This window comes from Pundamilia nyererei, unplaced genomic scaffold (genome assembly GCF_000239375.1).
Source record: "Pundamilia nyererei isolate P.nyererei 1_Seehausen unplaced genomic scaffold, PunNye1.0 scaffold00013, whole genome shotgun sequence".
Classification (NCBI taxonomy): domain Eukaryota; kingdom Metazoa; phylum Chordata; class Actinopteri; order Cichliformes; family Cichlidae; genus Pundamilia; species Pundamilia nyererei.
Window position 1 is genome coordinate 2,043,453 of NW_005187414.1, and position 12,260 is coordinate 2,055,712.

Sequence of the window (12,260 nt, forward strand, 5' to 3'; positions counted from 1 at the left end):
TAACTTAATGAGCTCGTGGAAGTCATGCCACCAGAGCTTTTGAACCCTCTAAACCATCAGATCTTTCTCCATGAATGAATACCCATCTGGGGTACAGCCTTATTAAACCATCACTCTCTCCCTCGCTCGCTTCACCTTGTTTACCTCGACTCTTTCTCTTTTATCTCGTAGACTTTTCACAGCTACTCCAACTGCTCCAGCATCCACCGTTTTAGCTAGCTGGGGAAAGCTACAGATAGACACCAGGGAACACAAACGCACTGTCCTCTTCCTGTTTTGGTTTCACAATTAAGCCTTTGCTTTCCCCTGAGACAGGCACACAGTGGCAGACGGACTGTCATAATGAAAGCAGAGCTTACAGGGAACCGGCCGAAAAGCAAACTCTGCCCATTATTCTGCTGCAGGTTTATCGTGCAAACAGCATTTCCACCTTAATAAAAAGTTAAAGCCTTTGGTAGTGCTAAGTTATTTTAACTGTGCAGTGGAGATTACTATAAAGTGTTTGTACTTGTAAAGAAGGTTATAAGTTTTGTTATAAGTTGCTGATTTCTGTGATATATCCCCCCCGCCCCTTTTCTCTCTGTTATTGTTGTATTAGCAGTACATAACGTTCAAAGGTGGTCTCTCAGATTTAGCAGGTGCTCCAGTGAAATTCCAGGCTCACATTTTCAGAGTGAAATCGATTACCATCAATTACCCATAAATTATTATGTTTTACGTAAAAAAGAAGCGCAAATGAACATGTGGTGCTTCAGAGGTTAGAAACCATGCTTCACTCTAACAGGGAAATACCATAATTTGCAATAAATTTTACCATCAACCAACACACAAAGACATGAGTTCCTACAGCTTGATAAAAAGTATTCACACAGGTTTCTGATTCATCAGCTTGTTCTGAGGCTGAATCAGACGATTAAACTCAGTTTCCTGAACTGTACAAAATTTCATTCATCTTATATTTCACTAACAATCCTAACACAACACAAGACAGTTAACTTATTCTTAGTTTCACAAAAATGTTGTGTCAGTTCAGCAGAATTAAACCATTCGGCCTTCTAATTTTCTCAGTCAGGACTTCCAGGACCTGTAAAGAAATATCTAAGAAGGATTTCTGATCCAGTGCAGAAGGGCGCACACTTTTGACATTTAATTGCAGCTCACACTGCTCATTAGTCTTGTCTACATGGTGGAGTAGTAGATATGGAAATGTATGGACAACTGACACTCCTGAGGGGCCACAAGAGCTGCTGAATGAGCAGTGCCGGTGGTTGCTTAGCTGTTGATATTCAAAGAACTTTGACGCTGCATACGCATGCAGCCCAGCAGTTCAGCAGCCAAACATAAGACACTGAATATGAAGCATAAGCTTGTATCAAAATAGGAATTCTCCCCCGTATTTTTTCACACATATGTACAGCGAATACAAATATTTTGATCAGTTTTAATAAGAACATATATGCACCGGTAATCACGTGGAGGTTATGGCTCATAAAGAGACATCTGACAGCAGCAGGACAAAGGAGTTTTCCCTCCACTACTCGCGTCAGTCATCAGATTACTCTAAGAATGAACTGCTTGCTTGTAAAGACAGGTGTGATTTCATTCATCAGGTGCAGAGTCACACGAGTGGTCAGTCTACTCTCACCTTGTTGGCTGCTAAGAAGTCCCTCATGGAAATCATTTCCCCAGACAACCTGCGTCCAGTGTCGGTCTCGCTCTCGTTAATGGCGTCTGTCTCGATGGATGGGTCTCTGCGGGCACGGAGGTGGCCCGGGGCCACCACATTCCGACGGGGATGCCGGTGCGGGTGGTGACCCCTCCTGGGGAAACAGCAGCGACAGGGGGCCTCCAGCCTCCTCAGCAGCCAGTTGAGTACCTGCTTGATGACGATGGAGATGACATTGAAGAGAGAGTAGATGCAGCAGACGCCAGTCAGGATGAAGAAGAAGTTGCCCAGCCTGTACGCAACCGTAGCGTGGCCTTCGTAGGCGACTCGCTGACTGCTAACCATATCTCCAAACCCAATGGTGCTGAAGGCTACAAAGCAGAAGTAAAGCGAGTCCAGGTAGCCCCAACCCTCCGCTGCGGAGTACATCAGCGAGGCGCAGCAAGACACCAAAACGGCTGCCGCTCCTAAAATGAGCATAACGCAGTAGACTGAGGGCTTCCAGCCTGCAAGTTCCTCCCCGGCTCCACTTGCTCTGTTTCCCTCAGAGACTTGACGTCCGTTTTGTGGCAGCACAGCCTTGTTATGACGTCTTTCGTAGCACGACTTAAGGACAAAGGCAATGACGGTGATGACACGCTCCAGGAAGAGGTTGAAGAACAGGATGGTAGCCGCACAGCCGAGCAGGCCATAAAACATCAGGAAGACTTTTCCTCCAATGGTGGCCGGGGTTGTCATCCCAAAACCTGACGTTCACACACAGAGAAATAGATCACGCAGTGAGAGTAAATTTACACAGTGTTACTGCTATCATTATAAGATGACAATAGCAGTGGAAGCTCACATTTATTGGTCTTTACCCTCTCTAGTACTACAACCGAACACTCTCAGTGTTGTGATGTGAGCTTTGTAGCTACACTGACAAAGATTGTAGCGGTAGAAGTCTGCCTTCAGTGCTTTTTAGCAGAATAACCTTCTGACAAAAGCCTTTTAAAATAGACTAACAGAAGCCAGAGGTCATATAAAGACCAACAGAGTCTGATCTAGCTTTTCACCTAATGTCCTCCAGGATAGTCTCCCCCACTGCCTTAAGGTGAAGGTTGATGGATGTTTCACTATTGTTACTTTTAGACACCAAATCTGTTTGAAGACGTTTAGGAAAAGATAATAGTGTGATGTGATAAGATTACTTTATGGTCACTCTTAGAGGAAAATCATCCTCATCATCATCAGCAACTAAAATCAAGACAGAAACCTTTAAAGAATTTGGTTTGATGCACATTTTCACAAACATCAAGCTTCTTTTTTTTCTTTTTAATAAAGGCGTTGATGACTGAGCTGTGGCTTGTCGCATCTGTGGACTCTCGATTTTACTTGCCATGTCTGCAACGATGCTAGGAGCTAAGCTCGCCAACTCTGCTGGCGCCCACTTTGAAGTCTGCCACCTGACTGGGGAGCATGTGTAGTTGGGGTATTGTAATCTAAACTCTGTGTGGTCAGACCTGTGAGGTCATGCACACAGACCCTGACACTCTCCATCTGATAACAACATTTGGACCGAAGCGAAATCACGGACACGGAAAGTGTAACTGAGACTAAACAGGAAGGACTGCTTTGCTGTCAGGCTGCTGGCTGTGTTAGCAGAGTATAACCAAGGCTGCATACCACACGTCTACTTCATGAAACTAGTTTAAAACTGTATGAGGCTATTTTGTTTCCTTCCTTACACTCGCAAAGCAGCATCATGCTGTCGCTACACTGTGCTACATGTAAAAAAGGACAAAGTCAGAGGAAAAATGATTAATGAGAGAACTTTAAATCCTCAGCTTGTACGGATCATCTTTGAATGAAAGGACAGACTAAAAGAGTTCTCGTACGTTAAAACGTCACCTTCACTTGAAAATGCGAGTCCTGCCCATAACTTCTGGGTTTTTTCTTACACACAAGCAAACTAGAGAAAAGTGGCTACCAACCTGCAGCTGCTTTATCTTTTAAATCAAGCTCTCTTCCTATCTGCCATCAACAAAGACGGCCAATTACAACTCTCTACTCCTACCAAGTGAAAAACGTGCTCATGCGACTGCTTTCCTCCACAGGGTTGCCATTGGTGACATGCTAACCCTCTCTCGCTTTGTCTCTCTGTGCAGCAACACTCAGTTTGAGAGCCGAGGTGTTCCAGTCTCACATTTCACTGTATTTTTTTCCACACTATTTTGGCAAATGAAAGACGCAGTGGAGACACCCCACGCCTCAGGTGTAGCTTTTTTTTCTCCAGATTTTTAAAGGTCAAACAGATTTTGCAGATTTTTATTCCAACGGGATCTGAAGATGTTTTTCTGTGACTGACTTTGTCTCTTCTGAACTGGCAGATGAAGAAAATGGGAGTCAGAACATGAGGTCTTTCAGCTGCACCACTCTCACTGATGTCTTTTCATCCCTCATTTAACACTAAAGCTCATGAAGTGCCGTCTGTCTCTCTGCTGCTCTTCTTCTTCTTCTTGACCAATTGTTGAAAAATCGAACTCTGGCTTTTATTTTAGAGTGGAAACGTCATAGTTATACACGCTGGTGTGACAAATTATTGTTTAACAATATGATCGTCCTTTTTACTAAAAACAAAGTTAAACATGACTGTATCCACTCAGGAAAAACACACGGTGCAGCGTGACTAGCTGCCTCCATGCCAGAGGCAGGCGTCTTGTGGAGGGTTTGATTGCCTTCACATTCAGAAAGGATCTCAAGGTGCTAATTGAAACAGAGATTTCATCCAAATGCAACAATAAAGCCAAATGGCCTGGATTTTATAGATGTGTTTTTCTTTCCACTTGTTTTGTAAATTTGATGTTGATGAGTCCCGTGAACAAGATATGCAGCGCTTCAAAGAAAAAAGGTAAAATTGCAGCGCCATTACAGCGCTCTCAGGACACAGTCGGGTTATTTGGGGTTGCACAGCTAAAGTTTGTCTTTTTTGGGTGATTATTTGCTTCTTGATCAATAATAATCATTAAATAATAACTCGATTGTGTCTTTACAGGATGTACGCAGCATGAAACAACCCTTTAGCTTAGTTGGCAAGTTTTTTTTTACAAATAGAAAAACAGAAATGTAAAAATAGGATCTTTATGAATGTGTTTTAGTGATTATACCAGTGTTACTGCAGAGGATATAAAATATGACAAAGTCTTACAGTGAAGCCACTAATTTGTGGGAGTCCTGCCACAGTGGAGTCCAACATCACCTCACTTCTTCTACATTTGTAAATTCGACTCAGGATTCAAATTTAAACTGCGATTGGATGTTTGCTACATTATTAAGCCTGCAGTTACTCAGCTGTAACGGCCTCCTTTCTGGATACACTTGTTTTTTCTTACCCAGTTTTTAATGTGTTGTGCTCATAAATTGTTCATAATGTTTATGCTCTTTTTTACCTTTTTTTTTTACAGTTCCCCCTGACAGTCTAAAGCACCTCATAAGCTTGTTTAATATAGATTTGAAACTGTCATCTAGTTTTCCATCAAATAATAGATCCGCTGTCTTAAACGTCGCAGTGATGCTTTAAATTTGACAGTTAACCAGTCAACAGACGACATTATTACATATCTGTAATAAAAATACTCAAATACTCAGAAGAAACTGAAGAGAAGGGATTTTTTTCACCAGTCTACTCAGTGAAGTCGACCTCTAAACATAATGAATTATACTTGGTTTCCTCAGCACACATACGAGATGCCTTTGAAATAGACTTCTTGTGCCTACGCATACACTCAGGCTGCTGTTCTTTGATAATCGAGACACATTCATCCAAGCTGTGATACACACAGTGCTCTCAGAGAAGATGCAAAATGATGATGTGTTCCTAACGGGGCTTTCCCTGGCAAACACTGAGAGGTGATTGTTGGAAATAAAGATGAAGAGGGACTGATGAAACTGGGGAAGAATTCAATATTATAACAATTTACATATGATTGTTTTGAAGTGGCTGGACACAGCGATTAATATACCATCAAATTACTTTAAGGTCATTTGTAAGATCAGAGATCGTCTCTTGTTACTTATAACATGATCAAAGGTGCTGTTTCCCCCTGCGCTTGTATCATGAATAACTGTGAAGTCATACCTCAAAAAGACAATCCTGTTTTGGTTTTTTAATCCTTAGAAGCTAAACTAAGGTGGGATTAAATGTCTGTTTAAATAAAGCTGTTGTGCACTGTCAGAGGGAAAAGTGCACAACGGCTGACACTCGAGCAGAGGAAAGTGTGGTTTCAGGTCTGTTTTTGAGGCACTTTCACTTGAAAACCCAAAGAATTAAGCTGTATAAGGAGAGTACTTCTATATAAAATATAGTCCACTCATTTAAACTGCCACGGGCAAGCCAGTTACAGTCATTACAAACAAATTAACTCCAATCAAGTTGTTATAATGGCTGCAAACATGACCTGTCCACAACATGAAAAAATCTGAAAAGACTTAAAAAGCACAAATCAGAGGAGCAGTTTTGACAAAAAAAAAAAAAAAGGATCAGCTGCAGAACGGTGAGTGATGGCTGTGTTTTTGTCTGCCTCACTGACACTAAAGACTTGAATGCTCTCAAACGGGCAGCCAGTCCTGAAATGGAGAAATAACAGTCAAGGACAAATCTCTGAAGTAGGCATTAAAAGGTTTGTGTGTGAGAGAGGGTGTGTAGTTCTGTTGAACCCACTGAACCACACTGTAAGCACTGAGTCAACTCTCTAAACTGATGCTGAAGTGGATCTGCCTACTTTTCAGTAAAGATTGCTACTGCGTTTCATTTGGCCTGTATAAAACTTTGATCAAACTGAACCTGGCCAGACTTTACATTCCCGGGAGAAAGGAATAGAAAGTGATGAAGAGACGCATTGATGTGGGAGTTTGCTATTTGCATCCACCAAAAGCACAGAGTCACGAAACAAAAAGCCAGAAACTGATTATGTAAAAGAACGAAAAAGTGATGTATCTGACTGAGTTTGCAGAGGCCAGCATCTTCATCTCACCGATGGTTGACACCACAGTTCCTACGAAGTAAAAAGCGCCCGTGAAGTCCCATCGAGGTCTGATTGCGTCCACGCGGATCCCCGCCACGTTCGCCTCCTCGTAGTTCCTCAGGAAGTTATTCAGCTCTTTCTTACTCAGGTTGTACTTCTGGCTGAAATGTTCGAACCTCTGCGTCCAGCGCTCCTTCGCTTCTCTCTCCTTTGGGTGTTCCAGCGCAGAGAAGACGGCGGCCCCGCACAGGAGATAGACAACGATGAACAGCGCCAGCAGCAGGAACCGCGCGTTATCCTCGTTTATCGGACCGGAGCCGCAGCAGCAGCCGCTCCTGCATGCCATTATGCCGCCGTTGTCTCCGTGGTGCCGCTGCAGTGAGGGACCCGTAGCATGGTGCTCTCGAACACAACGCGCAGTCCTCGGAGGAGACGCTCACATGACAACCGGTTAAATCAGAAAGATGCGTTTTTAAATTGGTGAATCAGGTCTTGCAGTTCTTCCTGGGTTTGGCATCGTGCTCGCGAGCTTCTGTTTGCAGCCCGGGTCCGGAGTGCTCAGCCCGGCGCGTGCTCAAATGACTTCATGTCCTGTGACTGCACTCTGCAGCGGGTTGCTAAGATGTTCAGAGAAGAGGAGAGATGCAACCTGTGGATGCAGAGAGTCGTGCTGTTGCGCTCTCTACCGCTGCCTCTCCAGAGAAAGTCTCCACCCCGGAGCGCACCTTTTACGCATCACGGATCGGCCACTTACATGTGCGTAAACTTAAAACAGCTGTCCGTTCAGTTTGCATGTCGAGAGCAAACACTCACCACGAGCCCCGATGTCACCTGTCATGTTCCACCCGATCCGTAACTTTGGAGGTTTGATCCTGACAATATAGAGCGTGTTTGCATAGTGAAATCAATCACTTGACATTTCCGAATTCTGACGGGGGATTCACGCTCCCGCACATGCTTACCCTGGGACGATGTGAGCAAATGTCACAGCGGAAAGACGGTCTGAAATAAATAATTCAGGATCACAGGGACAACAAAGGAGCTATTTCTGTAAAATTGGGAATTCAACAAAATGAGGACGAGTCGAGGCCGTTTCAGAACCACGGACAGAGCAGCATCGCTCCCTAAATGCCTCGATCTTAACTTTTAACATGCGCAGCAACTAAGAGCTGCTTCGAATTAATATTAATGTTTGTTTAAATATTTTTTTTAAATATTCGAAAACATTCTAGAGACACCTGAAATAAAACAAACAGAACTGAATATTATGTACTTGAATCTTTACGTGAACATGCACGACTCACAGCATCATTACGCGCTGTTAGTTTTGAATCCACAGCAAATTATTGATGTTTCACAGGCAATTATTTGGAGATTAGTGTTGACAAGAGGTTCTTCACTCATAGAAGCTGACATGGATCTGAAATCGACAAGTGATAAATAAGCACTTAGGTCACTGAGACAAAATACGAATTGCAATTCTTCCCACTCAGGGTTGAAACACCGTGTTTTCTATTGATACTTTACCATCCATCTGGTTTTTTTTTTTTTGTAACCACTTATCCAGTAGCATCCTAAGGCGCCTGGAACCTATCACAGCTATTACTGGATGAGGGGTACACCTCAGACTGATCGCTGGTCCATCACAGGGATGACACGGAGAGACTGACAACCATTTACACCCACAAATTAACCTAGCATGCATGACTGTGGGAGAGAACCCACACAGCACAGGTAACATGCAGACTGCACACAGAAAGTCTACACTATACTGCGCTACACTAAAGTATAGTCGGGCATATTATACTATACAGCACTAACGCTGCCCGCATCAGTAAAGGTAAATGTTAAGGTCAGTGCTTTGACATCAGTAGCAACAAGCACACATACAGATTCATTTCTTTAGTAGTTACATCAAACTACTAAAGACAGGACAACTGATACAAGGTCGAGACACTTAAAGAAAGCTGAGCTAAAATCTGTGGGAGAATGCAACAGCAGCAGAGATTGTGTTAGAAGTATCAATTCCAGGGAGGCAACATCAGCAAAACCTTTAAGTTTTAAAAACAGATTTCGAAGATAACAGCAACAACAACACAAGCACCTGTGGGAGTTTCAAGGTGGCTGCCAAGTGATAACACTTACTCTTATGAAGAGGACTGCTTGGTGGATAATATAATTGATCAAATCTGCGATAAATAAAGTAAATCTTATGCATTCGTGTCAGTCAGATCTTCTAGTTCCCTGCTCGGTGTTTCTGTGACATCCTCTGGAAGCTTCCAACCATTAAATGCTACAACACACCTGATGACATCATCACATGACAGGATTAGTTTGACTCCACCCAGTCATTCCAACAGGGAACAGACAGCAAATGAAAACACCAATCATCCGAAAAACTTCAGTTTTGTGCTTTTCATATTCATGTATCCAGCACGACACCTGCCACGTCTGAAGTAAGCAGGATAAACAGATGTTGAGACCGGTGAGAAAGATGAGAGCACATACAAACATTCCTCAATTTATTAATGATTAAACTAGACTATATTTTCTATTTATACATAGGGGATGTATACATTTTATTACAGTCTACTATTCACTATGCTAAACCCTGCTGCACTGAACTGACAACCTAAAATGAAACTTTAATACTGATCAACTCTGTTTGCATATGTTTGGTTCTGATTGAATGAAATCTGTGTCGTATCTTGTTTCTCACAGTGAAATATAACAGCTGAAGCTCCCTTTGCACTAAAGTGCGTTAATTATTCTATGACTTTGCACCCCTGGGATAATAAATATGATTTATTACCCCTAAACATTTATGTTTTACATAACTCGCTGCAGGAGCTGTCAGGAGCTGTGCTTCTCCACGTCTTCCTCTGAATCAAAGCAAAGTCTGCTTTTGCAAAAGTAGCCGTAGCTCCTTGCAGAGACGGCAAACTGACTGTCTCGCTCCAGTAATTTGCCAAGTGCTAAAAAAGCAGAAAATGAAGGCTATCTAGTAACAATTCAAAGCTGTACAATTTAGATGAAAATCTGAAAAATACTCTCAGCTGCAATTTCCTTTGCTCCTCGCCCACATTTATGCTTGTGCAACTCAAATCTTGTTCTTCCAGAACACTTTCATTTCCTTTTAAATACTTTTTAGTGACTCTGATTTTGCAGCACTAACAGACAGCTGCTGCATAAATAAAATTAGATTCATTTAACCATTCTGGTCTTGTTTCATGAAGCATGGAAGAATAGCAGAGCGATGGTGGATTAATGAATAATATAAATCACAGTAGAGTCCAGTGAACCAACATCACATTTGAAAATCTTCCCTTTAATTCTGGGTTCAGACAGGAGTCGCTGCATTCAAGCAGTAAATGTTTCATTAGCACTCCATTACTGGAAGAGGCATGATCAGCCACCCTTCTCCCCACTGTAAATGAAATGTAAATGTTATAATGTAGATTTTCCAAACAGCAGCTTTACTAACAGGACTTTGCATCTATATTCTCCTGTTTGTGCTTTTATGGCCTCGATTAGAGGCGGTCATTTGTGACCTAGCCTGGTCTAGCACGTTATGGATGTGCATTAGATATTTTTAAATGCAAAGACCTGACCGCCTTGTAAGACTCTGACCGTGTCACTGTCACAGTCAATATTTACTTAAAAAAATAGCCCCATGTGTAGAAAAGACCATCATTTTTTGTGTGTTTTGTTTTGGAAGCTTATGATCAGTCGGTCTATGTCCCCAACCTTAACCATGGATGCTAGCTTTGGGTTGTGACTGAAAGACACAAATGAGCTGGCCTCTCAATCAGGGATAAAGTGAAGAGTACAGTCATTCGAGACAGGCTCAGAGTACAGAGCCGCTGCTCCTCAACACTGAGAGGAGCCAGTTGAGATGGTTTGGCATTTGGATGGATTGCTTGGACCACTCTTTTGACATTTAATACCATGTCATTAAGACTCAAGCTTTAAGGGTCGCAATTCTGCTACTCGCGTAAATACTGTCTTACCTTTAACAGGTAGCAGCGCTGACACAAGCAGCTGGCACTTTTACAGCAGCTTTTCAGCATTTTAGAAAATTTGCCAACTGCTTTTAATGCTTAGCAGGAGCAAAGAGTCTTTTATTCAGGCTAGCAGATAGAAAGACCGACCCTGCGTCTGTGTAAAGTGTGCAAAATACCAAACTATGTGAGCTCTGTAGGTCGTGATGTGCTTGCTTCGTATCTCTGGAGTGAGCACAGGAGCTCCATTAAGAGGAATGATGTAACCAGTCCTGTTGCAAGACATTTAAATTAAAAGCAACATCACATTTCATCTCTGTTTTTATAGGAACAGAAGCAATTAGACCAGCCAAAGCGATGGGAAGAAGAATTTTCTCAGGGAAAAGAGAAAAGGTTTAATTTCCAGTTGGACTGAATGACGACTTCTCAATAAAGTTTTTTTAAATAATGCTCCCTAAATGTCTTTCAAGCCTCTTGTGTTGCCGTTTAGACAATAAATTTTTTATGGTTTTTCTGTGATGTTTTTTTTTTTGGTGTCTGTCATACTCTTTCATTAAAAAGTCAGTTTATTATGAATTTATATATTTATCATGCGAGTGTAATTAAACTCGCATATTCTACATCAGTGGGCATGATGGGACTTTCAGGACAAAACTTAAACACTGTTGTGCGCTTGTGACTGAAAGACGGCATAATATGTTGTCACAAAGCTCCAAATGTTGTGAATTGAATTAAAACATGGCTCTAAAACAGGGGTGGGCAACTCCAGGCCTCGAGGGCCGGTGTCCCTGCAGGTTTTAGATGTGTCCTTGAACCAACACAGCTGATTTAAATGGCTAAATTAGCTCCTACAGTTCTCCAGAGGCCTGGTAATGAACTCATCATGTGATTCAGGTGTGTTGACCCAAGGTGAGATCTGAAACCTGCAGGACACCGGCCCTCGGGGCCTGGAATTGCCCACCCCTGCTCTAAAACATGGCACATCTGAGATAGATCTGATACAGTACATATATGACTCTCTATGATATGTGATGTATTCATTTATATGACTATATGTAACTCTGTATGATCTACATGATATATCACATATCATGTAGATTTACATCAGATATCACATTTATGTAACTATATGTGACTTTGAACTGGACAACTGGAAGATGAGATTGATGGATGGAGGCTAACTGGTCCAAGTACTGTGTAGCCTTTTGTTTTAACATGTGTTTGGTTAGTTTTAGCCAACAAATCTACTTGGTTAGCTTAAAGCAAGCATTACAATATGCGGCAAAATTGATCCTTTGACAGGACATGCTACAAAGCTGCACATGTGGTAGTGAGCTAGGATACCACTTTATACGGACCTCTTCACATGGCTACGAGAAGTCTCCTACTCGATCTGGATTCATCGACCACAATGGATAATAGCAGGTTTATGAGCCGGTTAGTAGTAAAAATAAAACAAATACCAAGTTTTAATGGCTACTCAGTGGGCTGATATTTTCTGGAAAGTCTGAAAAATCGAGCTTTATGTAGTCATGGGAAAAACAAAGTCACTGCAAAAATGTAACTGTTTCCAAGATCGCAAATCTTTAA

The 12,260-nt window shown here is 42.1% G+C and overlaps 1 protein-coding gene across 1 annotated transcript; it reads right to left on the minus strand.

Moving 5' to 3' along the window:
- Nucleotides 1-1,630: 1,630 nt before the first annotated feature.
- LOC102207109 (potassium channel subfamily K member 13) lies at nucleotides 1,631-7,352 on the minus strand. The gene is made up of 2 exons (XM_005725067.1): nucleotides 6,679-7,352; nucleotides 1,631-2,412 (listed from the first exon to the last, which is right to left on the minus strand). The coding sequence occupies exons 1-2, from the start codon at nucleotides 7,013-7,015 to the stop codon at nucleotides 1,631-1,633; spliced, it is 1,119 nt and encodes a 372-aa protein (XP_005725124.1). The 5' UTR covers nucleotides 7,016-7,352.
- Between the last annotated feature and the right edge of the window lie 4,908 nt (nucleotides 7,353-12,260).

What these genes read in the sequence shown, in the direction of transcription:
- LOC102207109 (XM_005725067.1), bottom strand. Translation starts at nt 7,015, where the DNA reads ATGGCATGCAGGAGCGGCTGCTGCTGCGGCTCCGGTCCGATAAACGAG. An exon ending in AACTGTGGTGTCAACCATCG is followed by an intron (nt 2,413 to 6,678) that starts GTGAGATGAAGA and finishes TGTGAACGTCAG; the next exon opens with GTTTTGGGATGACAACCCCG.